The following is a 26570-nucleotide window of genomic DNA, read 5'->3' as shown; positions in this document are numbered from 1 at the left end:
ATGGAAACCCAACCAGGCATTCACTATCATATAATATGTAAGATACTTGGCGAGTCGGTACTCCAATGCCAGGGCCAAGTAGCTATGTACTTGTAGTACCCAGTATTGCCAGTAGTGATATCGAGTCAGGCGGTGATGACCAGGCCAAGTTGGGCCAGACTAATCGATAACCGCTGGCCTTCCTCTTCCCCACCTCGGCCCCTCACCCAACTCGTCCGCCTGCGCCCCTCCAGCCGCTACAGGCCAAGTACAAGCTTCCACACCACACCACTTTCTCTCTTCCGAGGTTTTGGTCACCGCCGAATCCAAACCACTTGTCTGACACTCAACCTTCTCCGGCATCCTCCACGTCCAGCCAAACCATGCAGGACCATGGGCTTCCATCCTCTCCGTCAGACAGCCCCCTTTGCGCCCAACGCCGAAAGATCACGCGGACTTGATCGGGAAAGGAAGAGTCACCGGAATGGACAAGAGAAAGGCTGTTGTTGAATGATCGACTTCCTGCGTCTCCCTGACATTCACTTCAAAACTCGCACCCTCACTCCCTGTTCTCTCCTCGCATCGAGGTGGCTGGCCCACAAGATATCCTCTCTCAACCAAATAGCCCCTGCTGGACATTGCCAGCCACTGTTCTCTATCTCACAACCCCCTCAACTGCGTCCTCCCAATTGAAGCCAGGCATCCGACGTCATTGGTCTCCGTTCAGGGCCAATTCCATTACCGATCCACATCCGCGATTCCGTACGCTCTGGTCATACGACCCGTGGGAATTGGGAGTTGGGAATTATGAAAGACCATAGCTGCTCGCTCTGCTGACTATTGTGTCTCCCTCCGGCCTCCCAAATACACGTTGCTCTGCCAGCCATCTTCATCCTGTCCCACGATATCTCCTGCAATCATGTCCTTCCTTCGCAAGACGTCGGAGCCGGCCTTCTTCCCCATCTTTCCTACATATCTCCTCCCCTCGATCCCTTTCCGCCGCAAGTCGCGTCAGTCGAGCACTGACAGCAACAGTTCAGCCAATACAACCACCTCCACGGTGACGGCTGCTTCGTCCTCTTCGAACCCCTTCACTAGGAGTCCCACCCCAACGCCCATCCCTGTCTCGTCTGTGTCATCCATTGTCGTTCCGCCCGGAGACAAATTTCTCAATGGCCACAGCTCTCATATTCAATGTGCAAAATGCTCCACAGATCTGTGCCTGACCTCCCAGATCATAAGCAAGGGCTTCATGGGCAGACACGGTCGAGCATATTTGGTTCAAGGGACAACAAGCCACATCCACACCCCAGCTCCCTCCTTGCCAAATACGTTTCAGAACAAGTCCATCTCTCGAAACCTAGTTACGGGCCAACACATCGTGAGCGACATTAGCTGTGCCGTTTGTGGGAGCATACTGGGATGGAAATACGTCGAAGCCAGCGAAGAGAGCCAAAAATACAAGGTCGGCAAGTTTATCCTCGAGACCAAACGCATTCGCATCAATGTCTCCTGGGAGAATGAGGAGGATGACGCTAGCCGCTGCACATATGACCAGGTTCTGCCGCTTCCTCCGAGGGAATTGAGAAAGCTGGTCGACGGGTCGGCCGGTCCCGCCGATGATCTCGAATTCGACTCGCAAGACGAGGACGAGTGCGAGGATTTGTTTGCCGGCGTTTGGAGCCCTCAACTTGCTGCCAAGAGGCGGCAAAGGAAAAAGGAACGGTTTGGCAGGCGACCCGTCGGCAACTTGATCAACTTTGGCGCCGCGAGTAGCACCGATACTTTGTCATGATCTGTTGCGGCTCCTTTGTCTGCTCCAGCTCGACCAGGGCTTCCACCCTGAGCCCCAAGGCCTGCTCAATTTTGAGACCATATCGTCCAGTTCCATGGGAACGAACACGACTCGTTCCGCCCGATCCGGGATGATCTTCACCCGCCGGATCCTGACTCGCGCTCACGCCCTCAGGATGCTATTATCGACAACTCCTGACCAGAAATTACAACAGTAACACCCCAGACGTCTGATTGTTTTTCACGTTTACTCATGGCATACATGGCCTTTTTTTTTCTTCTTTTCTTTTGGAATACCCCTCGTCGCAATAATATCTTTCTGCTCAGCGGAGATTTTTCTTTTCACAGTTCAACCATTCATATGATACCCATCACAGATAGTCAGTCCATGTAGGGGCGTTTGGGGGGAATTGAAATGTCGGTGTGTCTAATTTCGACTCGGTGCTAACGAGCACGGGTGGCGATGCTTTTTGTTGGCTTTTTGAGATTAAAGCAACCTTGGATGTCTACCTGGGGTACGCCCTGGGAGAGGGAGGGGAGAACCCTTTTAATGCGGCAACGTTGGAGGAGTGTGAGACAGGAAGGACGATTGAACGAGCAGACAGGCCATTCTTTGACATAGCCGTTCGCTACATGATGACGATAATGCAGATGAGGGCAGTGATTGATGATGATGATGATAAGGAGGATGAAGAGATGATGGGCCCATGGCCTCAACTCTCATAAACATACTCGGGTACCTGTCGCTATCTAGAGGACTGTTAACCGGACCCCGTAGTCGGTCCTGCAAATACTGGTCCCCTCCTTCCTTCGCAAAGTCAAGCATCCTTTTCCTCATTTCTTCTCTGTTCGTCTCTTTCCTTTCCTCCCCTTCCCACCCAATCAATATAGTCCATTTCAATTTCAATTTCAATTCCATTCCCATTCCCAATCCCAATTCCGATTCCGATTCCAATTCCCATGCACCCTATGAACGGCTTTCGGCGTCTGGAGGCCAACGCCGAACCAGGCGGGGGAGCAGGAGCATTAATTACCCATGTACCTATATGTAGGTAGGTATGCGGCTCACGGCGTGGAATGCCCGCGCCTTTTATCAAGAACTGTAAATCTTGTTGTTCAATCGTAAATTGGAGACCGTACACTGTACTCCTGTACCGATAGTGGTACCGGTCGTGGTGGTGTTGTTGGTGGCAGCTGTTTGATTTGAATTGATTTGAAAGTGTCCGCCCCTGTGTTTACTGTCCACGCTGCACTGCACCGCACGGCCCGGCGCGGCACGATGCCCCGTGAAACACTGAAACCATTCTTTCTTGCTATCGCCGGAACCGAGCGGCCTTCCGGCCTGCCGACACTACCATCCACGACAGCCTGCGTGCCTTCTCAACTGTGAGGGTGATGATGGTGGGCATGGCGGTGGTGCTGGGTCTCGCCGCTGTCGGCGCCTTTGGCCTTCAGACCCTTTCCGAACTTGCAGCACGCCTCGTGTCTCCTGAGATTGTCCAGCCTGGGAAATCGCCTTTTGCACCCCAGCCCATGGTACTTGCACAGCGTGTGTTGGTGTTTGGGCCTGTGCGTGGCCATGTGTCTCTTAAAATTCGAGCCTTCGCCATTCAGGAACGTGTTGCAGATGTGGCAGTACATTTTGTTGCCGTTGTGGTGGGTGGCCACGTGCTCGTCTCGCACCTGTTTGTACATGAAGGATTTTGGGCACGAAGGAAAGGTGCATTTAAACGGTCCCTCGGATTTGTGGACGTGTTGATGTCGATGGCCTAACGCGTTGTTGGCTGACGAGGAAGAAGAGGCTGAAGGGAACGTGGTGAGGAAGGACGCTAGATGTTTCTTTGAAATATGACCTGTCAGAGCGGCTTCGGAGCCAAAGTCTGGAGAGTCACAGCCTTGCCATTGGCACTTTGTTACGCCTTTGACTAAATGGACGGATTTAAGATGCTTCTTAAGGTCGGTGCCTGTGGCGAAGGAGGCGCCGCACACGGTGCCGCAAGGCATCAGCCATTGGCATGCTCGAGAAGTTTCTGGGGCAGTGACTGCATTAAGGAGGTCTTTGGTGGAGTTCAAAGGGTCTTTGGAAGGTGCAGCGGGAAGAAGGGCTTTTGGCTGAAGGTTTGAAGTTGTAGTGGGGTTTATTTGGCCCGCTGTTGGAAAGACTGGGAGAGAGGGCCGCTGATGAGCGGTAGCGGGATGACAGCCAAAGTCCAGTCTAAATGGTGGTAACGGAAGTTGCTGACTTAGTCCAGGATCGCCGGTGCAAATCTGCTCCTGGGCCAGATTATTCCAGTAGGGAACAGTGCTGTCAAAGCACTGATGATGCATAGGTACATCGAGAGGAGGTGCGATTACATCGGCCTGGGTGTTAGACATCTCGAAATCTTGAAAGCTGGAAGGGTCCGTTCCATCAAATTGGAGGTTTGGGTCCATCAAGGTATTCTGGTCCAACAACGGAACAGGGAACGAGAGACCCAAAGTCTTATCCCGTTCAAACTGAGACCAATCGATGCAGTCGAAGCAGGAAAAGTCACATTCACCGCAGTTTCCTTGACATACAGCGCCTTCGGGGCACTTGATGTCCGTTTCTTCGTTGCATTCCTCGCAGTCGTCGAGACAGTCATTGGCTCGTTGATTCGCTTTCAGGTGCTCTTCCACACAGTCCTCGCAGTCATCAACGCAATCCTCACAGTCCATAGGACTGGGAGAACTGTGGCGCGGTTCATCGCAGCAGGCCGTAAAGTCATCGGCAGACGGTCCAAAGTCGACCAGGCTGTTGGCTCCATGTTCGTAGTCGACACAGCAGTTGAGGGCGCCCGACGGACGGAAGGAAGAACCTTCGTCCTCGCCACAACAAGCGAACTTGTGAGGCTCTGTGGCAAACTGCGAAGGACTTCTTGACGGGACCTGGCCCCTTATCGGTGATCTGTAGTTATGAGACCGGTTTGCCAGCCGCGCCTTGGGCGGGAAGACATCGATGGGATTGACATAAGGCTGGTGATGGAAATCTTGGGCCGTCAGCCCCTGGGGAGATGTTCTACCCATAGCGATGCAGCATCAAGCGACGGCGAAGCCCTAGTCGCTCCGACGGTATGGTTTTTCTCGGTTTCCTTCGGCTGGACGAGGGAGTTTGCAGGAAGTTCCCAAGGCTGCAGTTAGTGTAACGTGGGGATTTCGGGGACGGGAAAATCAGGCGGGTTGCGTGTCAAGTGGGATGTTCCGGGTTTATAATCTGGCCAAGCCTATTCTAACCTAGAATGGGATAGTGTTATTTTTCCGAGAATATGGTCTCTTGGCATGACGTCTGTCTTCTAATCCGCGTATGGCGGGCGCACGGGTTCACATGCCGAATGTTGACCAGTCAACCAGTACAAAGTACCCTGCGAGCCTGTTCGGAGTACAGCTGCTATGCTCCGCTCCGCTCAGTCTGCTTTACTCAGCCTCATCCCTCCGTCTTCTTCACTCTCTTGACCTCTTCCCGTTGCGTGAATTCTAGGAACTCCCTCTTCTTGTCGGCCATTCGTTTCTCGTCCATATTGTCCTCCCATTTCACCAGAACATTCTCGTCGTCGTCCATCAGATCACTCATATTATCCAGCCCTTTCCATTTCACAATCCCATCGCCCTTGAGGTCGGCCACTCGTTGTGGGTAGAACATGTGGCAAGTTGGTCTGAATGCCTCTCGGCCGCGGGGAGTGTTGATGTCCTTGATGAGAGAGGGGAACAAGAGAATCATGTTGCGACCTTCGTCCATGATAGGCGTGCGACAATACGCGCAAGAAACCTTGCAAGGAAGGTGGTGAGTAGTGGACTTTGCGGTGGGATCATACCAGCCTAGGTCATGGTGACCGTTTGTGAAGTTGATGTCGGATTTGTGGAAGATGGCGGCCCATTGGAAAGGTGCCTTGGGGCTCGTTAGCTGGGGCGCTCAAATAGGCGGTGAAATCATATAGCACTCACCCCGTGGAGCCTCTGACACGTCGTACAATGACAATACTTGGCTGCCAACGGCTTGTCTCTGCTCAGCTGATATGTGACTTTGCCACAATGACAATGACCCTCCCACTGGACGGGGAATTCTTCATTTTTACTGTGAATACGATACGGCTCGCGATGCTTCCACTCATCTTCTGGGCGGTCGGTGGAGGAACCGGCCTGGTATTGATGGGCCTCCGGCTCCTCGTTGTCTTGTTTCGAGGGTTGGTGGTCCTGTTCTTTGCTCATTTTGCTGGTTGTGAAGCGGCGGCTGGGCTGACGGTAGTTGTTGTTGATCCGGTTATGGGTCGGGCCGAGATTATGAGGAGGTGAACAATATGAAAGGGGAGTGAGAAGATGTGCTCTTGGACAACACGCGGATGAATATGGAGCGGAACCAAATCGTAAGAGCTGTCTCGTTGATCTACGTTGTCGCTGAGGCTGCAACTGAGACCCGAGACGACATAAGGATCTGAGATTCATGAGGATGAAGAAAGAGAGAATAGAAAGCAGATCATACTGCTCGCAGGGCTTCAGGCACGCGACCACTTATCCCTTTGCTCTGCCCCTGAACTTCTATGATGAATTCATTTATTGCAGCGGACTGGAGACCCGACGGCGATCAGCCAGCAACGTCACCACGAACTTGAATGGTGACACCAGCAACACTGGTGACGCTCAGAGTGGACGATGGATAGAGACTTGATGGAGTCGCGTCAGAATGATGACGCGCTAACCATGAATTTGGGTGTATCTCGCACCACTCGAATAACAACATGACTCGGGCCAAGCCTCTGATATACACAAAATGGAGGAGTCCCTCTGCCATGACATCATCGACCTCGGCATATATTCCTGGTCAATCATCAGAGATGGAAGAGCCTTGATCACCACTACAGCATATGTGGAACTGCCAGATCCTCCGTGCCCTAGGTCGCGAGGTACTCGGTATGTAGGTACTCGGTAGGTCGCAACACCAACTGCCTGATCAGCTGATAACCTCCTTCGCCTCAAGTTGCTTCATCACCTCCATCAGCACCTCCTTCGTACTCAGAGCCGCGTTCTTAGGATCTTTCCTCACTCTCTGCCATACCTCCCCGTGTTTCGGTTCGTTCGCAACGCACTTTGCAATGACATCTTCCCGTTTCTCGTCGGTGCCGTGCTGCATTAGAAATTTGAGATACCACGCCCAGCTGTCTCCCAAATCCGGATCCACCACAAGCGCCTTCTCAAACCAATTCATCGCTTTGTCCAGTCTCCGTTCACTCCAGAATATGCGCGCCACGGTCACGAACAGAACGGGATCGTTGTCCACGGCCTTGATGGCTTCGAGGCTCAACGGTTTCCGTTGTGTCCGCGGCTGCAGTTTCCAGATGTTCTCGGACCACAGAAGCCCTGACTTAGGACACTCTTGTAATCCCTTGGACATCAGAATCTTCGCTTGCTGGACATTCGGTGGATTGGCGTGCAGCTCGACTCTAACGCTCTCGGCCCACAGCTCGGCATTCTTGGGGTTCTGCAGGCGTGCACGATCAAGGACAGATCTGGCCTTGATGATGATCCCCTCTTTTTGTTCGAGTCTCGCCGCCAGAAGCCACAGGGGCACAGACTTGGGACACGCTCTGGTCCCCTGTGCGTAAGCTTCTCGCGCCTGTGGTATCATCCCTTTGTCCTCGTAAATCTGCCCTTTCATCATCCACAGTTTAGGACTCCGTGGAAAGCGTGTCTCTTTCTTGTCGATAACCCTCGATGTGAGGCCCTGGAGAACCAAGTCGAGCGCGACATCAGTGTTGCCCAGCTGTCTTTCATACGCTGCGCTCTTGTACCAGACCCGCTCAGTCGGTGCCTCTTGTCTTGCCGTCGCCAGAAGTTCTCGTGCTTGGGTCACTTGCCCAGCATCTGCCTCCAATCTAACGGCTGCAAGCCAGATCTCCTCGTTATTGGGATTTTGATTAAATGCTTTACCGAGGACCCGGCGTGCCTCGTCAACTTCGCCAGCATGCCATTTCTCGCGTGCGAGCTGGAGCCACAGTTCTTCTGATTGAGGGCAGGCCTCGACAGCCTTCTCCAATACTTGCCACAGAGCTGCTTTAGTGCCGTGGCTCCTTTCCAAATCGGCCGCAGCGAGCCATAGTGATCTGCTAGTGGGGAACACTCGTAAGGCGTAAGCATAGATGGCTCGGGCGGTCTCGAACTTTTCTCGCCCAATGCTTGCTTTGGCGTCGTCCTTGAAGATCTCTTTTCGGTCGTCATCCTCATCTAGAGACCAGCCAAGAGTCTCTCGTATGATGGCGCCGCATGTCAACACAGCACCTTCCTCTTCGCATTTCTCAGCCTCCGTAATCCATTCCTCGCGCTTGAGCATGGCACCTTCCTTCACCAAAGCCTTCACAGCACGGTTCATGATATTGACTTTGTTAGCATTGCCCATTTGTTCTTGCAACCTGGCCGCGGCAATCCAAATCTCGTGGCTGGTGGGTACAGCTTTCCGGGCCTTGTTGAGAACAGCCTGGGCATTTTCCGGCGTCTCCAGACGAGCTAGAGCAAGCCAGAGCTCGACTGACAATGGTATGATCTCGGTGGCCTTTGCAAGTAAGAGTTTCGCATCTTCAGGGTCCTCTTCCAGATTCACTGCTTCTTTCCAAATCGCCACCGATTGGGGAACATGGTCAATCGCCTGTCGGAGGACCCGTTTCTTCGCTCGAGGATCCGTCTCCAGTCTCATGGCTTCGATCCACAGCCTCGTCGACCGTTCATTGTTCTTGATAGCGTTTGCAGCAATAATCTTGGCATTCTGTCCTTCGTTCAGTCGAATATTCTCCAACCAAGCGTCTTCACTCTTCGGGCACATCTCACAGCCCTGAGCCATCTTTTTCCTCGCCGCGACAATCTTCCCGGCGTATTCCTCCAAACGGGCCGCAGCGATCCAAGCTGGCGCGTGCTTCGGGTTTGTCTTGATAACAGAGTCGAGCAAGATGCGGACTCGTTGAATTTCGCCGAGCTGTACCTTGGATGGGTCGAATTCTGACGTCTCCAGACTGGTGAGATAACCCTTGGGATCAATCGTCGTCGCCGTGCCGTTACCGGCATCCGCTTTTGCCGCCCTGTCCAACCTAGTTTGCAGCACTCTGTCTCTTGCCGCACCAATATCGGCAAAGTTTGTCATGGTTCCGTCTCTGTTATCTGCACTCGTAGCAGCACCGTCCATGGCATCGTCTTGCACGCTGGTCGAAAACTCGGTGGAATCCCTTGCTCTCGCCAGGACGCTGTCAGGGACGGCAAAAGAGCGCTGGTTATTCCTATCCTGTCTTGCTCTTCTATTCTTGCCCGTTAAATCGCCAGGGTCTGGAATGTTCGCCCAGTCGTCGTCAGTTAATGTGACAAGGCCTCGTTTCAGGTCGGCGAATTGATCGGAGATTTTGGGGTTCTTGCGGTTGTATTCGTCTAGTTCTTCTCGCTCTCGTTCTTCCCTAGAGGACGGCGAAGGAGATCATGTCGGTAATCTGTTCATTCCCATGTGGAAAAGATAAACCACGTGTCTTAATGAAAGGAGGGGCAACCAAGAAGGGTGGTACTAACCTGAGCCTTTTCCGGCGTTTGCCCATGCGTTCATCTACGTCCTGATAGATTCTATCTGCCTCGTCATCGTCTTGAGTGAAAGTGCCAGAGGCGAACAAGCCTGTCTCGTTATCTGGGTCCTGAAAGCGTTCGTCATCCTCCTCTTCTTGCTCCTGTTTCTTCGCGCCAGCGCCGTATGCGGTCGGGGGTGCTGCACCGAGTTGCTGGGCTCGTCGGGCAAGAGCTTCTTGGATTTGTTCAGCGCTGGGCCCATCTCGAGCAGGGCCCAAGTCGGATCGAGTGGTGAAGCCAGTTGCGCCTCGACCGAGACCGGCGACGTAATTTTCGGGGGCTTGTTGGTTCAGAAAGTCGCGTCGCGACATAGTGATCAGTGACTGCCGGCAGCGCCCAGAAGCTGCCAAGAGAGATAGAGAGTGTTGAAAGGAGTGAGAAGGATGCTCTGCTGAAGGAGACGAAATAAGTAGCAGGAAGGATGAGACTGGCGAACGACTTTCAGAGGTGGTTTGTAGAAGGCAAAAGGCTGCCACTCTGCGTCTGGCGATCGATTTCCCCCACACACCAAAATTCTGCCGCCTCTCACCGCCAAAAAGTTCCAGCCCAAAAAAAAGCTCCTGTGGTGCCGACATTCAACACTCGAATTTCTACACCCTCACATCCGGCTATCCGAGGCTGCTATTTGTCGTCCCTGTGCTCGAAAAGAAATCCCAGGGGCCGTGGTGTTGAATCTGCCCACAATGCCCAAGGTCAACGCAAAGAGGCGCCCCGGCGCATCCTCGTCGTCTTCACCTTACTCCAAACCCTCCGCAGCCTCGAACGCAATCTTCAAAATGAACACGGACATCGGTCAACACGTTCTCAAGAATCCCGGTGTTGCTCAAGCAATTGTTGACAAAGCCAATCTCAAGCAGTCCGACATTGTGTTGGAAGTCGGCCCCGGTAGCGGGAACCTCACGGTGAAAATCTTGGAAAAGGCCAAAAAATGCATAGCCGTGGAACTCGATCCGCGCATGGCTGCCGAAGTCACAAAGCGAGTCCAAGGTACACCTCAGCAGAAGAGGCTAGACGTGCTGTTGGGAGACGTGATCAAGACAGAACTACCCTACTTTGATGTTTGCATTTCGAACACACCTTACCAGATTTCCTCGCCTCTGGTCTTTAAACTGCTTGCCACAGCCCCGGCACCCAGAGTGTGCATATTGATGTTCCAACGCGAATTCGCCATGCGTCTCTTCGCTAAGCCAGGCGACAAGTTATACTCCCGACTCAGTGTCAACGCGCAAATGTGGGCCAAAATAGACCATATCATGAAAGTCGGCAAGAACAACTTCAAACCGCCTCCGCAGGTCGAATCCAGCGTCGTGAGATTGGTGCCCAAAGTACCGAGACCGAACATCAGTTATGAGGAGTGGGATGGACTGTTGAGGGTGTGTTTCGTGCGGAAGAACAAGACACTCAGGGCAAATTTTTTGGGCACGAGCAGCATTTTGAACATGTTGGAACAGAACTACCGCACCTGGTGTGCACAAAACGATATTCCACTTGACGAAGGCCCGGCTGACGAGGTGATGCCGATGGAAGTCGAGAACCTACGAGACGGCCCGGTTGACGGCGAAGGTGAAGAGGAATGGTCCGGCTTCATGGACGTCGACGACGACCAAGATGAAGACGACGACAACAACCTCCCCAGCCTGCTGAAAGAACAATCCAATAACAAACATCGACCAACCCCCGCCGAGCGCTCCATCTCCCGCAAAAAGCGTGACAAGGTCTTCCACCTGGTCCGCGAAAAAGTCCGCTCCGTCCTGGAAGACAAGACGTCCCTGGCGGACAAGCGGGCACGGATGTGCGACGAGGCCGACTTTTTGAAATTACTGTACAATTTCAATCTCGAGGGGATTCATTTCTTGGGCATCAAGCATGGCGAGTAAACAAACCAACACCAACGCAGGCGCGGGCACTAGCACAAGACACGAACGTGAACATGAGCTTGGGGAGACAAAGGAGAGCGTCGGCCCAGTTTGAATCCTCCCCTCCAAAAAGCGTCAGTCGCCCAAAGGGACCCCCGAGAAATGGTGATCAAGAGACACAGAGGACTCGATAGCATGTGGGCTTTGTACCAAGGAGGGTATTGAGGCAATGCAGGGGATCTCTCCGTCTCTACCTCTGTGATTTGGTTTCGCACCACAGACATATATCTCCTCTCCTCAGCGCGCGGCACAAATGGGGGCAAGGTAGAGCTAAGGACAAGACCACGCAACAGAATGGCATGACCAAGCGATCTTCCAGCAGGACGGAACATCGCGGCTGCACTTGAGACGATGGATGAAGCCGAGAAACGAAGAGAGAAGTCAAGAAAGATAAAACGGCAGTACTCTGTTGCAAGAGAACATCAACAGTGCACCACAAACACACATGCTCGACGAACCGGACTGGACATGGATATGTATTGGATATGGATACGAATACGGTTACAGTCACAGACACCGATGCCGACTACACGTCCCGGAGTTAACTGCCAAGACTTTCTTGAGATACCTACGCACGCCCGCCCGCGGCCCGAAGACAGGGAACGTCAGAGACGATAGGGAGCGCCAGAGATGACAGAGATGACAGAGACGATGTGGACGACGCGGGCGATGGGGGAATGATGCCCTTGCCCATACCAATGCCAATGTCCAAAGGCTGCGCGACTGCTTTCAGGAATTACGATTAGTTACGAGTATCAACGACCGGACACGAACACGATCCCGAGCCTGACTTTGACTTGATGGAGACATCGCCCCCTCCGGAACCACTACCTATGCACACTATATGTAGGTAGGTGACTAGTTAGATAACAGACCAGCACATAAAGCCGAGACGCCAAAAGTACTCCGCCATTCTCTCTCATAAGGTAATCTCGCTCGCTAGATACACAAAACGTCTGCAGTGGGTTGTTCAGTGTCTCGAGCCAGTCTTTGTCAGTCGATGTGTTTTTTTATCCTTTATTTTTCGCTTCTGCTAATATTATTTATTCTTTGCTATCTGTTCAGGAAAGTAGCTAGCTGGGTGCTTGCTGGTCAGTCTGGCGGGTGAGAGCTCAAGACGAGATATAAACCCGCAGTGAAATTCTTCCAAAGCCCAGCAGGGACAAGTGTTGCCCTTTGATTCAGCCGGGGAGGTCCAAGCCCCGCCTGGACAGCCCCGTAAGTCAAGCCCACAAGTTGTGCCCAGTCCACGTCGATTGGTATCTTTGCAGCGCCGCGCCATGTCATTCATGTCGTCCCATCGTATATATTCGTAACATCGTCGCCGGAAACATGGAAAGAACACAGAGTTCGTCCTCGGCATCCATCTCCAAACTCAAATTCGACAGTCTTGTGAGGATGCGCCCTCGGCATCCTGCTCAGTACTTCCCATCACCAAAATTCTAGGTTGATGTGGCCAGCCAAATCAACCGCCTCAGAACTGATCCTTCAACCAGAGGCACAAGAGAGCTCTTCAAACGGAAACGAAAGGATGCAAAGTCAGAATATTGTGTAAACACATCTCCCGAAGAAAAAGTGCCGCTCGCTGCTTTTCGTGTGGCATCCAAGTGCCACCAGGATCCCATCACTCTTCAGATAAGCAGATGGAAACAGAAATCCTGCCTTGTTGTCGCTTTTGGGTCGTAAAACACACATAAAGCGTGACCGAGGGTATCAAACAACTTTTGAGTTGGACTTTTTTGAGGTCTGCTTTTCCAACGAAAGAAAAGGTTGGCGATTACTCCAACCCAGCAGAAGAGCGGCAGCAGCGGCACAGGCACAACGGGCCTCATTGAGAAGCACAGCATGCCTGAAGAAGACAACAAAGAGATTCAGGGCCTTGAAATTTGCCCCGCCATAAAAATCGAAAATCCCGAACGCTTGGAAAAACGACACGTGAGAAGGACCAACCCAAACACAAAATAGAGAATATAGACAAAGAACCAGCTCCGCTCCGAAGACGGGTCAAAGGACATAATACATGCGGCAGATGTTTCATAGATCAACGTAGCTGTAATCGACGCTTTGACGCCCGGAATAGTCGTGGCTGCGCCGGTGCAAGCTAGGGGCTCGACTCGGCTGACGACTGGATCTCAGACTTGGGCCTCGTTCTTCCAAATACGAAGGCCGTCTGGACGCGGACATCTCTCGATCCCTTTCTCTTTCTCGGCCCGAGATGACACTGCTCGAGTGGCTCTTCTTGGAGCCGCGACTCGCAACACTTGGTGCACGTTCAATCCTCTTCTGCTCCTTGGGGCGGTCGTTCTCTTTGCCTTCGGCACCCACTGACAGGACAAGACCTCCGATGCTGATGCTGAGAGGCCGTCCATCTTTGTTGATATAGTCAGGAGGAATCGTCATGTTCAAGCCGCCGGGAAGGGTTATGCTAGTCTTTGTGCCGCTGGTCTGACTTCTTCCGCGGCCGGAAGAATCCTTGGAGGACGACTGCCGACTGAAGTTACTCCCTGTCTCAGATCTTGAACTTGAATTGCGCTGGTCCAGATCACGAAGAGCTTCGGCAGTTAACTCGTTGGAAGTCTTGTTTCGCCTCGACTGGTACTCTTCGACCTGAGCTTCTTTTTCCTCTAGAGGCACAGTCATGCGGCGAGGGACATGGTGCGGAGCGGAGCTTGCTATTTTCGTAACGGTTGTTCCTGCTGAATAGGAAACGGATTTTCTGGGCAAGGGGCGATCGCGCGTCTCGACCAGCCCCGCAGCGCGGTACGACGAAGGTGGACGAGAAGCAGACTCTCTGCGCTCACGAAAGGCTGAAGGAGGAGGTCGAGACGGCCGGTAGTCCTGCTCGTCATCGCTTTCGTAGCGCTCCGGCTCATAGAGAACCCTTTCGGGAAGCCGTGGTTCCTGAGGATGATACGTCTTCGCCCTTCGATTACTGGGTCGGCGTGAAAGTACGACGTCAGGTTGGGGTGGCCGAGGCGGAGGTGGCATCATTGCCCGGTCATCATCTTCAAGGTTGCGGGTAGATTTTTGAGATGGCGGCATTGGCCGAATTTCTTTGGAAGGGATCCGTTCGAGAGTCATCATTCCCGAGTCAGCATACCCTTGACGGATGACAGGTTCGCCATAGACGCTTGACCGCCGGATGGGGCTTGTATGTCGACTTGGCCTCCCCGAGCGGGGTTCAGGGTCGGGTGGTTGGTTGAAGTAAGAGGGAAGTGGCTGGTAAACTGCGTATGAAGGCGTTGGCAACGGTGTAGGCAGGACGTATGAATATGGCACTGGACTGTAAGGTATGTTCGGCGTGACTGGGGTTGCATAACCTGACGTGGCAACGGACGGAGGCCCATACATCGGGTGGTTGATGTACTGTATTGGAACCGGAGCATTGGAAAACATGCTCAGCGGTCTAGATTGCTGGTTTGAGGAGGGCCTTCGGACCTTGACAGGTAATACCTGGTCATCTTTTGCGCCTTTTGGAACCAAAGTCTTGACTCCTGCTGCAGAAGAAGGCGGAGGAGCAGCTTTTTGGGTTCGAGACAGGTCTTGCTTTGTGTCGGTGTGCTTGCTATAATAGTCGTGGCTCCCGCCAGGCCCTCGCTCATGCAGGTCATGCTTGGCTTTGAAAGGTCGTGGATCGGACGACGCATCATTCAAGTGGGAGGAAGATTGGCGGCGACTGGATGGTAGCGAATGACCATTTTGAGAGATGAGATAAGGCTTTCGTTCTCTCTCGCGGATGCCGGTGTCGAGCTTCAAGTCTGGCATTCTGCGCCGAGCCGAGGTGGTGGATTCCCCAGCTATGGTGCCCGCCCGACTGACATAGCCTGAGTCGCCTCCGTCGACGTTGAATTCATTCTTCTCACGCTGCGGCAGAGCGAGGTCTTGTTGAGAACGTTTGGCGGAGACATTGGCGGTAGTTTGAGAGCCTGGAAGGGCCGATTGGGTGTCCTCGTCCCAGTCCTCGCAAGTGGCTGCCCGGGGACGACGACGGTCAAATTCGGGCATGGAAGCGGCGGGCAATGTGGGAATGCGTCGACTTGATGAATGTTACTTTTTTGTGATTGTTGAGGATATTACCAGCCTATGCTTGGACGTGAACGAGGAACTGATCTACTGGGTAGAGGGGGGGGGTGTTGTGACCGCTGGTAGTCTTGAGCCTTGGGGGGAAGTGAAGTGGAGTGACAGGGGCCCTGACCGAAGATGATCCGCTAAATTTAAACGGCAAGGTACTTATTTTGCAGGGGTGTTCCGGCCCGTAAGGCTGCTCGGCGTCGCGGGGCGGGCAAAGGCTGCTAAAAGTCCCCGAAAACGATGTGCGCTGATATCCTTCTTGAGGGGTTGATGCTCCAGTGGCCGCGGCTCGTGGCGTGCCGGGGGCTTTTGTTGCTGAAATAGCAATCGTATTATTGTCTGCCCCCAGGAATCTTTGTAGATGGATTGGCCCTCAGACCCAATCGCCTCTAACCTTTTCGTTCTTTCTGTAATCCCAGAGAACAATTTCAGACCAGTTCGTGTGGGTGCGGGTCCATTTCGGGATATGTTTTATTTTTCCGTCTCAATCACCTCGTAGCGTTGTGCGCTCCACTCGCTCTTGAATCGCAGGTTACAAGTTGCCTCCGGCTTGTTCCACATCCAAATGCTGTGACAACGGCTTTGGGAGATGGCAAATGCAAGAATCCGGTCGCACAAAATACCGTTTACCGCGCTGGAGGAAGCGTAAGCGGACACAGGTATTCCGTCGTCTCGACGACGATCTCAGGTGAAGGGGTAGTCGTGTGCGAAGGTGATTTGCCGGGAGAATATGCGCGCCTGTCAATGCGAAGGCGGGCTGCAGAGATCAGCCACAGCTCAATGAGACGCTGCACGGTAGACCTCGCTGTTGACTGTCGACAGAACTCTGATGGAGGGAGGGGAAGGATGGAAGAGTTAATGGCGCTTTTTGCTGAGGATATTCTGTTGCAAGGGAGTCATTCTTGTCTCGACCCCACTACGCGTGGCTCTAGGCAGGCAACGCGGCGGAGGGGGGGAAGAGGAGCGAGGGGCAGGCAACAAGGAGTGAGAGAGGGTGTGTGTGTGTAGGTGTGTGTGTGTAGGTGTGTGTGTGTAGGTGTGTGTGTGTAGGTGTGTGTGTGTAGGTGTGTGTGTGTAGGTGTGTGTGTGTAGGTGTGTGTGAGTAAGTGAGAGACCAAGAGAAGAATCAGAGGATGAGATTGTGCCAAAAATTCAGCAACTAAGCAGGATGGGTCAGGATGGGTGTAGGAATGACTGGACCAGCTGCAGAATGACGAACAGGAGGTTTTGCTTTTTTGATTTTTTTTTTTTTTTTCCCTTCCCTTACCCTGAGACAGCCACTTGCCAGAGCCAGGGTCCAGGAGAGAGACAGAGAGAGAGAGAAAAGAAAAATGGCGCGGGCAAAACGAGAGACTGGCATTGACTGGCATTGACTGGCAGCGAGTGGCAGCGAGGGTGAGCCCAAGGTGTGCAGGTGCGAGGAGGGCAGTGTGAAGTGTGATGGCCCATGGGCGCATCCGCCGACCGGCGTCGAAGATTCCTCAAATCCTCGCCATCTCCCATCTTCCTCTCCCCCCGGCCGGTGTAAGCGGGAGCCTTTAGTTGCGTGATGCGCGTTGTCGTGAGGATTGCTGCCTTCTGAATGGAAGATAAAGCCCAATGAGCTGCCCAACGTATACATCCCCGGTAACCGTTCGGGCCATTCAGCAACTCGAACAATCAACAGGTCGCTCGCTAGTTGCAGCCTACCTACAATCGCACTCTCTGGTGCCCTCAATATCCACTCGATGGATGGCGACTGCCATCATCTGCGACCGTCTGCCACTCCGGTCCCCCGTTCATCCCACCCTCGGTGCCATCAGCGTCTCGCCTCGCTTGAAGAGGGTGCTCCTCCAGGGAACTCATGTCGTTGATAACCTCAACGACGGGGAGGTGTCGACAGCCACAGCAAGCATGAAAAACATCCCATGCCCTCGACTGCATATGCAGCCCATTGCTTTGATCCATGGTCTATCTGCCTGAATTCCTCCAGTGTGCCGGCCAGCATCTTTCAAGTGTCGGACCAAACGTGGAGGGTACTCACGTAGGGGATGGCATTGTGATACATCACCATGACTTGGTTTGTGGCACGACAGCCTGTTGGTGGGCAGCAGAAAACGCGGGGAGCCTACACGCAGACAATGCCCGTGAAGAGATATGCCCATTCATTGGAGCTGACCTGCAGCTGCTGATGCTGGTGCTAGGATGTTGGGGGTTGCTGCAGCGCGTGCCTCAGGCTCGCTGTCGCTCATTCGCATCCCCTCTCTCTATCAAACAATCTTTCCCCCCCCCCCTCCATCCATGCTTCAGTTGATCTCTTCTGCCTGCAAACTCCCATCGCTCGGCCTATCAGGGCCCAGCACGGATAACACCTGTACTCTATTCAACCAGACATGTTTCCTTGCAAGGTCCTCAGCTCCTATCAGCCTGAATGACCACCACCAACCTGGAACTGCTGCCTGGGGATTCCTTCCTCGCCTTGGATCCGATACCAGAAGAGGAGAAACAGCTCTGACCCCTCCAGATGCGGTCCGGGTGGTGGCGATATGATGATCAGGGTACATAGGTGTGGCTGCCCAACGCGCTGTGACGCTGGCAGACAGATTTTTGGCCCTGACTAAACCCAAGTTTGTCTACGTTCCCATGCACCCCTCCTTCACCTCAGCCTTGAAAAGGGGAAGGAGTGCACCATCAACATCCAAAAATCTACCTACTAGTACATCGAGCCCCGAGGCCCCCGGACACCAGACATGCGGCCTTGTGAGGCTAGTTGCTGCAGCCGCTCTAACGTCCTTATCAGCCTGATCCCTTGTCTGAACTTGCCCCGGTCAACCGGCTATCCCTGCTCGTGGTTGTCTTGTTGCATGAACTCAACAGCCGAACTTCATGATAGTCGAACGCGTCCGTCAAATCCTTCGATCCAGTTTCAGCTGCACCAGCCCGGGTTCTCCCGCCGAGATGCGAGGACATCCCTGTCCACAAACACCCGTTCTCGGATCGGAACTTCTGAATGCTTCCACGTCACTCCATCTTACATCCTCTCCACCGGGGTCAACCCCAGCAGAGTCATGCCATTCCACAGCACTTGTCGGGCAGCCTCGTACAGTGCCAACCGAGCCTTCTGCAGCTCAGGCTCGCTCCCCACCACTTGTAAATGGTCGTAGCTCGAACTGAGCGCATGCGCCATCTTGAACAGATAAGTGAGCACGGTGGCAGGTTCTCGAGTCTTGAGCGTGTTGAGCACCACATCCGGGAATTGTGCCAGTGACCGAGCCAGATTGATGGCGTGGGATTCCTTCAACAAGGAGAGATCCGCAGAGCCCAAAGCCGCCAGGTCCGCATGGGCTTTTCGCTCAATCGAGCATAATCGTGCGTGGGCATACTGCAAGTACGGACCGGTGTCGCCTTCGAACGCCGTCATCTGGTTGATGTTGAATTCATACCCGTTCCGCACCTTGCCTGTCAAATCTTGCACCATAATGGCAGTGATGGCCAGCACATCGGCAACTGCATCTGGGTCGTCAAGCTGTGCATATTTCTGATCATTCTTCTTCATCACTTCGAGCATGGTGTCCTTGACCGTCTGGATGATATCGTCCAAGAACTTGACCGTACCCTTTCGGGTACTCATGCCCTTCACCATCCCGAACGAGATATGCTCGCACTTCTCCGCCACGTCCTTGTGCCCACTGATCTCGGTGGTCTTGAACAATTGTGCCAGATGTTCGTTCTGTTGATCCGCGACCACGTAGATCATCTTGTCAAAGTGGTACTGGTCATGCCGCTCCAAGATTGCAGCCAGGTCCCGGGTGAGATACAACGGCGTGCCGTCCTTTCGCACGATAATTGCCTTGTTGAGTTTTTTGGCGCCATGCTTGGCAAAATCAATCAAGATGGCACCATCGGAATACTCTGCAATCCCCTGCGCCAGCAGACTGTCCAGCACCTGTTTGATGGTCTTGGCCTTCACCTGCGACTCCCCAGAGTACACATCGAACTCAATGTTCAACCGGGCGTACGTGTTCTGGTATTTCTTTATACTCATGTCCCGAAACTTCTGCCACAGCGCCAAAGCCTCGGCGTCGCCGTCCTCCATGCTCTTGAAGTATTTTCGAGCATTTTCATCCTCGCTTTCTTCCACGAGAGGTGCGAGTTTTGCTTCCAGCGCAGTCACATCTTCTCCCTTGTCCCTTTTCTCCTTAATCTCCTTCTTCAGCTCGTTGATCGGCTGGTCCTGGGCTTCTTTTACCTTGTTGATCTGCACGTACACTTGAAACAGGTGCGCAATCGAGTTCTGGTCTAACTCCTCTTGGCTGCCGAATTGCTTGAACCCATTGGCAAGGAGGCCGTATTGCTTGCCCCAGTCTCCCAAGTAATTCATCTTGATGACGTCCCAACCCATGCACTGATAAAGCTTTGCCAGGAAACCGCCGATGATGGTACTCCGGAGATGGCCCGCGTGAAATTCTTTTGCGATGTTCGGTGATGAGAATTCCACGATAATCTTCTTTCGGCCCTTGGAGGGGTCTGAGGGTTCTTTCAGGCCAGGGGTAGGGCTGCAGCCATATGCCCTCGTGTGGGTTAGGATTTCCGGGATGGTCAAGCTGATCAAGTGTTCTGGTTTGGCGAAAAATTGCACAAATGGACCTGCCTGGGATACCGTGACAAGGGTGTCTTCTGTAGAGGGAAATGCTTCGACAATCTCCTTTGCTAGCTCTTGTGGTGGCTTCCCCTTAACCCTCAACGCGGCGGCAGCGAGCATGAGGTCTCCTTTGTCTAAAGTCGTGGTCCATTGGATTAGGGGAATAAGTTCGGCCGCTGGTCGACTGACGAAGGGAGCCAGCCTCTCAGCGACGTACTCGCGATAAAAGTCCATAGGGTTCTTGCTCTTCCCTATTTCTTCTAAAGTCAGTGAGGAGACATTCCCACTGATTTCTCCAACCATTTTGAGGGTTGCCGCCGGAGTGGCGGAATACGATCGATATTGGTGAATTGCAAGCCTGTGAAGACGGGTGGAGGATTGTTTTCTTGTGCTTAACCAGTCACTTGAAAGAGTTCGCTGGAAGGTGACAGGGTATTGATGATATTGAATCGCTCTTCTTTCGCAGGATGAGAATCTAGACCAACTGGAAAATTTTTGATTGCGAGACAGACGAGAACACCACATCCTCCTTGAGGGGAGTCATTATATTCTCCACATCCACATTGACAGACTCGATTTTGAGTCAATCATTTGATATCTTGGCATGCATCGCCGCTTCGGACCAACATTATTCCGTCAAAGCCTGGTCCCGTTCTACTGTATATCTCCAGCTGCGCGACTTCATTTTGAACGTTAGGTTACACTCACAACCTACCCTTGACCCATCGTCAGGAGATTACGATGCTTTTGACATTGCTCCCATATGTCTGAGGCGTCAGACCGCACTCCAGACGTGGAGACTGCGACACGAAACAGTGGCGAAGGGCAACGACCGAAGCGGTTTCGTTTCAAATCCAAGAAGGATGATGAAAACCGAAGCGATAATGATTCAAGGGGCCACAAGCGACGAAGAGACCACGATTCGTCCCGCAGGGGCAGGAAGCGGCACAGATCGTCACGGCATGCCGGAGATGGGTCACGCTCACAAGAACACCCCTCGGCCTATCTGTCGCCAGACCAAGCATTCCGAGAGTCGCTCTTCGACGCACTTGGAGACGACGAAGGTGCGGCTTTCTGGGAAAGTGTTTATGGACAGCCTATACACAACTATCCCAATACCTATCAAGATGAAGAGACTGGGGAATTGGAACGCATGACTGACGAGGAATATGCGCAATTCGTCCGCCGGAAAATGTGGGAAAAGAGTTGGGAAGGAATAGAGGCCGCAAGAGAGGAGAAGAGGCGAGAAAAACAACGAGAGGAACAAAGAATACGCGACGAAGAGAATAGAACAGAGAGCGAGAGGCAGGCCCGGCACGATGATCACATCTTCAACACTCAGATCGAAGCCAGCCTTCGACGAGGTGAGAAGCGCAAAGAGCGCAAGCGGTGGCAAAAATTGTGGGAGGACTATCTGCGCCGCTGGGCAGAGCTCCAAAATGTTGCTCGAGATCGGCAAAAGTCTGAGGGGGACGGGGAACAGCTCTTTCTACGCAACAAAATCGCGTGGCCAGTCGAGTCAGGAAAACACAGAGACGTCAACAGGGAAGAAATTGAACGGTTCATCAGGAAAGGCACAGAGAGCGATGAGGCGGTAGAGGGAGCGGATCCATTCTCAAGCGCTATCAAGGCCGAGCGTGTCCGATGGCATCCCGACAAAATCCAGCAGAGGTATGGATTTATGGAAATCGACGACGATACGCTCAAGGGGGTCACAGCAGTCTTCCAGGTGCTCGATACGATATGGAACGACATTCGAGACAAGGATTCATGAGAAGAAATACATGCGCCGTTCTGACGCAACAGCCGCTTCTAGCCTCTATGCTTCTATCATACCGGACTTGGGCCTCCTTTTGTGCTCTACAGTCTAATTGTTTAAAGGTCGGTCTCCACCTGTCCACTCTGCGATGAGACCGTCGGGGACGTCTCTGACCAAAACATGGACATGTTCCATCCCCGGCACGGATTGCAACGCCGTCCAGTTCTTGAACCAGATGACCTTTTCGTACTCGCCGGGCAATTCCCTGACTCGGTCCACAAATGTAGACTGAATGAAATCCTCGACTTGCTGTCTCGATTTTGGCGTCATGTCGCCTCTGGTAGGTTCTGATTCCAATCTGCTCTTGAGCCAGACGATAAGGTGCCTAATGCCGGGCGCCAATCCATACGGCCAGTCATTGACCAGAATCTTGTAGTCGGCTTTGTCGGCGAAAGGGTCAGGATTCTTCACGGCAAATCTTGGTCCCGTTTCCGGGGTCGACGACTGTAAAGGTGCCCATTTCAGCCGTTCTCTCATGACAAAATTGGGGACGCTGCCATAGGCGGCTTTCATTTCGCTTGACCATTTGATGTAGCGTCTCAGGTCGGAAGGCCACCTTTTGAGGACACTGAGGTTGTGCTCAGCTGTGGGAAAGCGGTTAGAAAAATACTAGAGCATTGACCGAAAGCGCCCCCAAAAAGGCACCATGTGCGAAGAATGGGCCCAGAAGCACCCACCAATGATCTGTTTGAGGTCTTCCCATGTATGTGGATGGAATTGGTCATCGGTCATGGCCAGGACACACTGGTCCACGGTCGTGAGCGGGAACGGGGACGGGGTATTGTCGGGGGGCTCTGAAGCCATGGCTTGTTTGCTCGAATGTCGTCTGCAAAGGGGAAAGGTCTTGCTCGGCGGGCAAGTGGTTCCATAGAGGGTAGAGTTTCGCCGGATCAGTTGACCTAAGATGGAGTGCCGGTAATATTGAGGTGCAGATGAAGCTACGAACAGACCCGAAGACGTCCCCCCTTCCCTCGGCGAGGGTTGCTGGGAGTTTGAGGAGAAAATGAGACGGTCTGACAAAACAGTTTCCCTCAGCGCCACGAACTCCAGAGCAGAAATTAGGTGGGAAGGAGTGGTACCACTGGCGTTATGGTTCTGTCAGACTTGCTTGGTTATTGCCCTTGGGCAGCGGAGGGCTTGTTCATCGGAACCGCCCCGCACTTTGTCACCATATGCAGGCAATGGCACCGCCCCTAATAGCGAGCTGGGTCCTAAGAAACATCCCCGGGACTCTCGCTGAACTGGGCCACTGCCTCCCGCGAACGAGCCCCACGTCCATCACTGCTCACCGCAGTGCCTGCCGAAACAATCCCAGGCCCAGACCTTCCCCAATTCCAATATATTTTTGACCCCGACCACAAAACAATTCTTTTCCCACGGCTCGCATACCCTCTTTGGTCGTCTTTGCTGCTTGAGGTGGATTCCGCTGTTTGAAGGAGCCCGGCAAGAAACAGCACTGTCTCATCTCTTCGAGCCATGGGGTAGGTACCGTTGGGACCCTCCTCAAACTGTTTCCTCAACGTGTTTCCTCAACGCTCACCTCATCTCCCAGAAACGCAGTCTTTTCGCAGGCCAACATCAATGGCGTGTATATCCCCTCGGTGCTGCTGATCGTCGGAGTCGCCATCATCAAGAGGGAATATGTCCCTTATGCGGTCGCTCTCGCTGCCATTGTGGGAGGCTACAAGATCTTCACTGGCCTGACTCGTAAGTGGTGTGAGGGTTTAAAGCCGGACAAGATCCTGACTGACCCTTCTCAATTGCAGCATCGTCAAGGAAAATCCTGAAGCCCGACGTCTTCCAGGAATTCCCCCTGACGAAAATCACCAAAACCTCCCACAATGTCGCCATCTACCGATTTGATCTTCCCCGACCCACCGACATTCTCGGTCTCCCCATCGGCCAGCACATGTCGTTGGCAGCAACCCCCAAAGGCGCTGATAAAGAGGTGGTCCGGTCATATACCCCTATATCTTCCGATGAGGACAAAGGCTTCTTTGAACTCATGATCAAGGCATACCCTCAGGGCAACATCAGTGCTCATATGACCACCTTGAAAGTTGGGGACATCATGAAGGTCCGCGGCCCCAAGGGAGCCATGGTGTACACTCCGAACATGTGCAAGCGCATTGGCATGATTGCGGGCGGAACAGGCATCACACCCATGCTGCAGATCATCCGCGCCATCAATCGCGGTCGGCCCCGAAATGGAGGCAATGACACCACCAAGGTGGATCTAATTTTTGCCAACGTCAACCCCGATGATATTCTGCTGAAAGAGCAGCTTGACGAGCTGGACAAGGCAGACCCTGACTTCAACATCTACTATGTCCTGAACAACCCGCCTGAGAAATGGGAGGGCGGAGTCGGCTTTGTGACTGCGGATATGATCAAGGCCAAACTCCCGCCTCCGTCATCCGATATGAAAATCCTGATCTGCGGGCCTCCACCTATGGTCAGTGCATTGAAGAAAGCCACAGAAAGTCTCGGGTACCAAAAGGCTAGACCGGTCAGTAAACTGGAAGACCAGGTGTTTTGCTTCTAGAGAAGATCAGCGTGGGTGTGGTTTGTGGCCCTTTATAGATCGATCTGTCAGGGAACGAGAAAAGACGGCAAGGCCATGGGTCTTTGCATTTCGGAGTTCGTCTGCCAACAAAACAAGGAGGCATGGGTCGAGGCTATGTGTTGAGTTGTCAAGGATGGGCGGGCGTGTGAGCTTGTCAATAGATGGCCATCTCTTCGAGGGGAAAAGCGCTCCAAGAGCATCGGCACCAACGACAATATAAAGGATTGTGGCTTTGTGGCTGTGCAGATCGCCGTTGTGTTCATATGCTGCATGCTGTCCATTGGTGCCATCTTATCGGTCCACCACGTCAATCTTGTATATCCCCATTTTCCCCCAGCCAAGTTTCAAGGAACTTTGTCTTCTTGCCCGCATGCGGCTCTGATGATCGCTTTGCCTGCGCGAGCTCAAGACTCGACGGAGAGGCTCCCAAGTCCCCCAAAGGGGACAGCCACGTAACGACAGAGGTGGCGCAAGCTCTGGGCGGCCGACGCTCAGTCCAATCATGCTAGCAGCTCGCCCCGTGTGTTGATAAGTGCCGTCGCTGCATGAATCAAGCCCGGTTTCGATCGATGCTACAGGCCGACGGTTGTTGGAAGGATGCACATCTTACTAACTGACCAGGCAACTGGTATATTATTTCCCAGTCTTTACGTCCGCGTTCTCCTGCCTGTTGTTGCCCTACATACTCCGACTTCATGGGATTGACAGCGAGTTTTTTTCTGCCACCCCCCCCCCCCCCCCCCCCCCGGGCCCTTTGCCTCCTCTGCTACCAAGATAAGACGATAGAGAGTGGTATACGGTTCCATACCCACACCACCGAGATAGTCGCTACATAACATCTTTATACGAAACCTTTATTCGTATTGTCGTTGAAAAACAAAATCTCGGCGCAGGACGAAGCAGTCTAGGATGAAATCCGGGTTATAGATGGTTGTACGCCAAAGGACAGCAGTCAGTCAGTCCCCTTTTCCGTCTCAGCCTCGTCCGCGGAAAGAGAGCAGACGTGCCGACTCACGACCTTCGGAGTACACATTATTCCTGTACAGCATGAAACACCATTCGCAGATAATAGCAACAACAATATCGGCCCTCCTCGTCGAGCTCTCTCACGCGGCATCAGCAGCAACGAACTCGACATTCCCCAAACGCGGCCTCTGCTACATCTCGACCGACCACTCACAATCGGACTCGCGCATCTTCACCACGCCCAACTCGCCGTTGACGTGGTACTACAACTACAGTCCGTGGCCGGGGCCCGCGGGCGCGCTGGTGCAATGGAGCGGGGAGTTCGTGCCCATGGTGCACTCGGCCAGCGACGCCGCGGCGTCGGTCGAGACCATCAAAGCCGTCCTGAACGGCAGCGCGGGGATTCCCATTGCGAGGGGCAATTCCGGGGGGAACAGAATCGAGCGCGTCCTCGCCTTCAACGAGCCGGACGGCGACACCTCGTCCGGCGGGACCGACTCGTCGCCCGAGCACGCCGCGCAGGTCTACATTGACAGCATCCTGCCGCTGCGCGACCCGCCGTACAACCTGCAAGTCTCCCTGCCCGCGACGACCGGCTCGCCCCGCGGCCTGGACTGGCTGCGCTCGTTCAACGCGTCGTGCTTCAAGCTGCGGCCGCAGGGGGGCTGCCCGTCCGACTTCGTCGCCGCGCACTGGTACGGCGACCTTGCGGGGCTGGCCTCGTGGCTGGGCACGCTTCACGCCTTGCACCCGGCGAAACCGATCTGGGTGACCGAGTTCGCGATCCCCTCGGCGCCCGCCGACCAGACAATGTCCTTCCTGAACGAATCCCTCGCCTACCTGGACGGGCTGGGCTCGGTGGCGCGGTACGCATGGTTCGGGGCGTTTCGGAGCGATGACGCCAACGAGTGGACTGGCGACGCCGTCAGTCTGTTCGACCGACACGGCAGATTGACCGAGCTGGGCGCCGAGTATTTGGGCGGCGCGAGGGATGGGTTCAGCGAGGGCGAGAGCGCCAGGAGTAATAGTGGCCCCGGTGGGCTTTCAGCTCCTAACAGTATGTCGTGGAACGCGCGCCCGGTGCTAAGCGCTTCGCTCGCCGCAACCATCAGCTGGCTGTGGCTGCAGTAATGAAAAATAGAGGTGGAGAGGAAATGGAAATCCAGTCCGATGTAGAATCTAAATCTGCCTCCTCCTCCTCCCTTCATTCCAATTAAATCGATCCCGGGGGGG

General features: G+C 53.7%; 11 protein-coding genes across 11 annotated transcripts; 5 read left to right on the top strand and 6 right to left on the bottom strand.

The window, feature by feature from the left end:
- Positions 1-898: 898 nt before the first annotated feature.
- On the top strand, positions 899-1774 carry A1O5_07374 (uncharacterized protein; the record flags this gene model as incomplete). Its single annotated transcript, XM_007747963.1, has 1 exon — positions 899-1774. The coding sequence occupies one exon, from the start codon at positions 899-901 to the stop codon at positions 1772-1774; it is 876 nt and encodes a 291-aa protein (XP_007746153.1).
- Positions 1775-3153: 1379 nt separating this feature from the next.
- On the bottom strand, positions 3154-4818 carry A1O5_07373 (uncharacterized protein; the record flags this gene model as incomplete). The annotated part of the gene is made up of 1 exon (XM_007747962.1): positions 3154-4818. The coding sequence occupies one exon, from the start codon at positions 4816-4818 to the stop codon at positions 3154-3156; it is 1665 nt and encodes a 554-aa protein (XP_007746152.1).
- Positions 4819-5215: 397 nt separating this feature from the next.
- On the bottom strand, positions 5216-5997 carry A1O5_07372 (uncharacterized protein; the record flags this gene model as incomplete). The annotated part of the gene is made up of 2 exons (XM_007747961.1): positions 5216-5677; positions 5734-5997. The coding sequence occupies 2 exons, from the start codon at positions 5995-5997 to the stop codon at positions 5216-5218; spliced, it is 726 nt and encodes a 241-aa protein (XP_007746151.1).
- Positions 5998-6736: 739 nt separating this feature from the next.
- On the bottom strand, positions 6737-9689 carry A1O5_07371 (uncharacterized protein; the record flags this gene model as incomplete). The annotated part of the gene is made up of 2 exons (XM_007747960.1): positions 6737-9218; positions 9328-9689. The coding sequence occupies 2 exons, from the start codon at positions 9687-9689 to the stop codon at positions 6737-6739; spliced, it is 2844 nt and encodes a 947-aa protein (XP_007746150.1).
- A 372-nt stretch (positions 9690-10061) lies between these two features.
- A1O5_07370 (16S rRNA (-N6/-N6)-dimethyltransferase) lies at positions 10062-11255 on the top strand (the record flags this gene model as incomplete). Its single annotated transcript, XM_007747959.1, has 1 exon — positions 10062-11255. The coding sequence occupies one exon, from the start codon at positions 10062-10064 to the stop codon at positions 11253-11255; it is 1194 nt and encodes a 397-aa protein (XP_007746149.1).
- A 2073-nt stretch (positions 11256-13328) lies between these two features.
- Positions 13329-15299, bottom strand: A1O5_07369 (uncharacterized protein; the record flags this gene model as incomplete). The annotated part of the gene is made up of 1 exon (XM_007747958.1): positions 13329-15299. The coding sequence occupies one exon, from the start codon at positions 15297-15299 to the stop codon at positions 13329-13331; it is 1971 nt and encodes a 656-aa protein (XP_007746148.1).
- Positions 15300-18375: 3076 nt separating this feature from the next.
- A1O5_07368 (arginyl-tRNA synthetase) lies at positions 18376-20289 on the bottom strand (the record flags this gene model as incomplete). Its single annotated transcript, XM_007747957.1, has 1 exon — positions 18376-20289. One exon carries the CDS (start codon positions 20287-20289, stop codon positions 18376-18378), a length of 1914 nt encoding a protein of 637 aa, XP_007746147.1.
- Positions 20290-20749: 460 nt separating this feature from the next.
- On the top strand, positions 20750-21760 carry A1O5_07367 (uncharacterized protein; the record flags this gene model as incomplete). The annotated part of the gene is made up of 1 exon (XM_007747956.1): positions 20750-21760. One exon carries the CDS (start codon positions 20750-20752, stop codon positions 21758-21760), a length of 1011 nt encoding a protein of 336 aa, XP_007746146.1.
- Positions 21761-21853: 93 nt separating this feature from the next.
- On the bottom strand, positions 21854-22609 carry A1O5_07366 (uncharacterized protein; the record flags this gene model as incomplete). The annotated part of the gene is made up of 2 exons (XM_007747955.1): positions 21854-22389; positions 22483-22609. 2 exons carry the CDS (start codon positions 22607-22609, stop codon positions 21854-21856), a joined length of 663 nt encoding a protein of 220 aa, XP_007746145.1.
- A 672-nt stretch (positions 22610-23281) lies between these two features.
- A1O5_07365 (NADH-cytochrome b5 reductase 1) lies at positions 23282-24350 on the top strand (the record flags this gene model as incomplete). The annotated part of the gene is made up of 3 exons (XM_007747954.1): positions 23282-23286; positions 23358-23512; positions 23572-24350. 3 exons carry the CDS (start codon positions 23282-23284, stop codon positions 24348-24350), a joined length of 939 nt encoding a protein of 312 aa, XP_007746144.1.
- Positions 24351-25418: 1068 nt separating this feature from the next.
- On the top strand, positions 25419-26468 carry A1O5_07364 (uncharacterized protein; the record flags this gene model as incomplete). Its single annotated transcript, XM_007747953.1, has 1 exon — positions 25419-26468. One exon carries the CDS (start codon positions 25419-25421, stop codon positions 26466-26468), a length of 1050 nt encoding a protein of 349 aa, XP_007746143.1.
- Between the last annotated feature and the right edge of the window lie 102 nt (positions 26469-26570).

The sequence above is a fragment of the Cladophialophora psammophila genome (assembly GCF_000585535.1).
Source record: "Cladophialophora psammophila CBS 110553 chromosome Unknown aczJe-supercont1.11, whole genome shotgun sequence".
NCBI classification, from domain to species: domain Eukaryota; kingdom Fungi; phylum Ascomycota; class Eurotiomycetes; order Chaetothyriales; family Herpotrichiellaceae; genus Cladophialophora; species Cladophialophora psammophila.
This window is presented reverse-complemented; position numbering and strand designations above follow the sequence as displayed.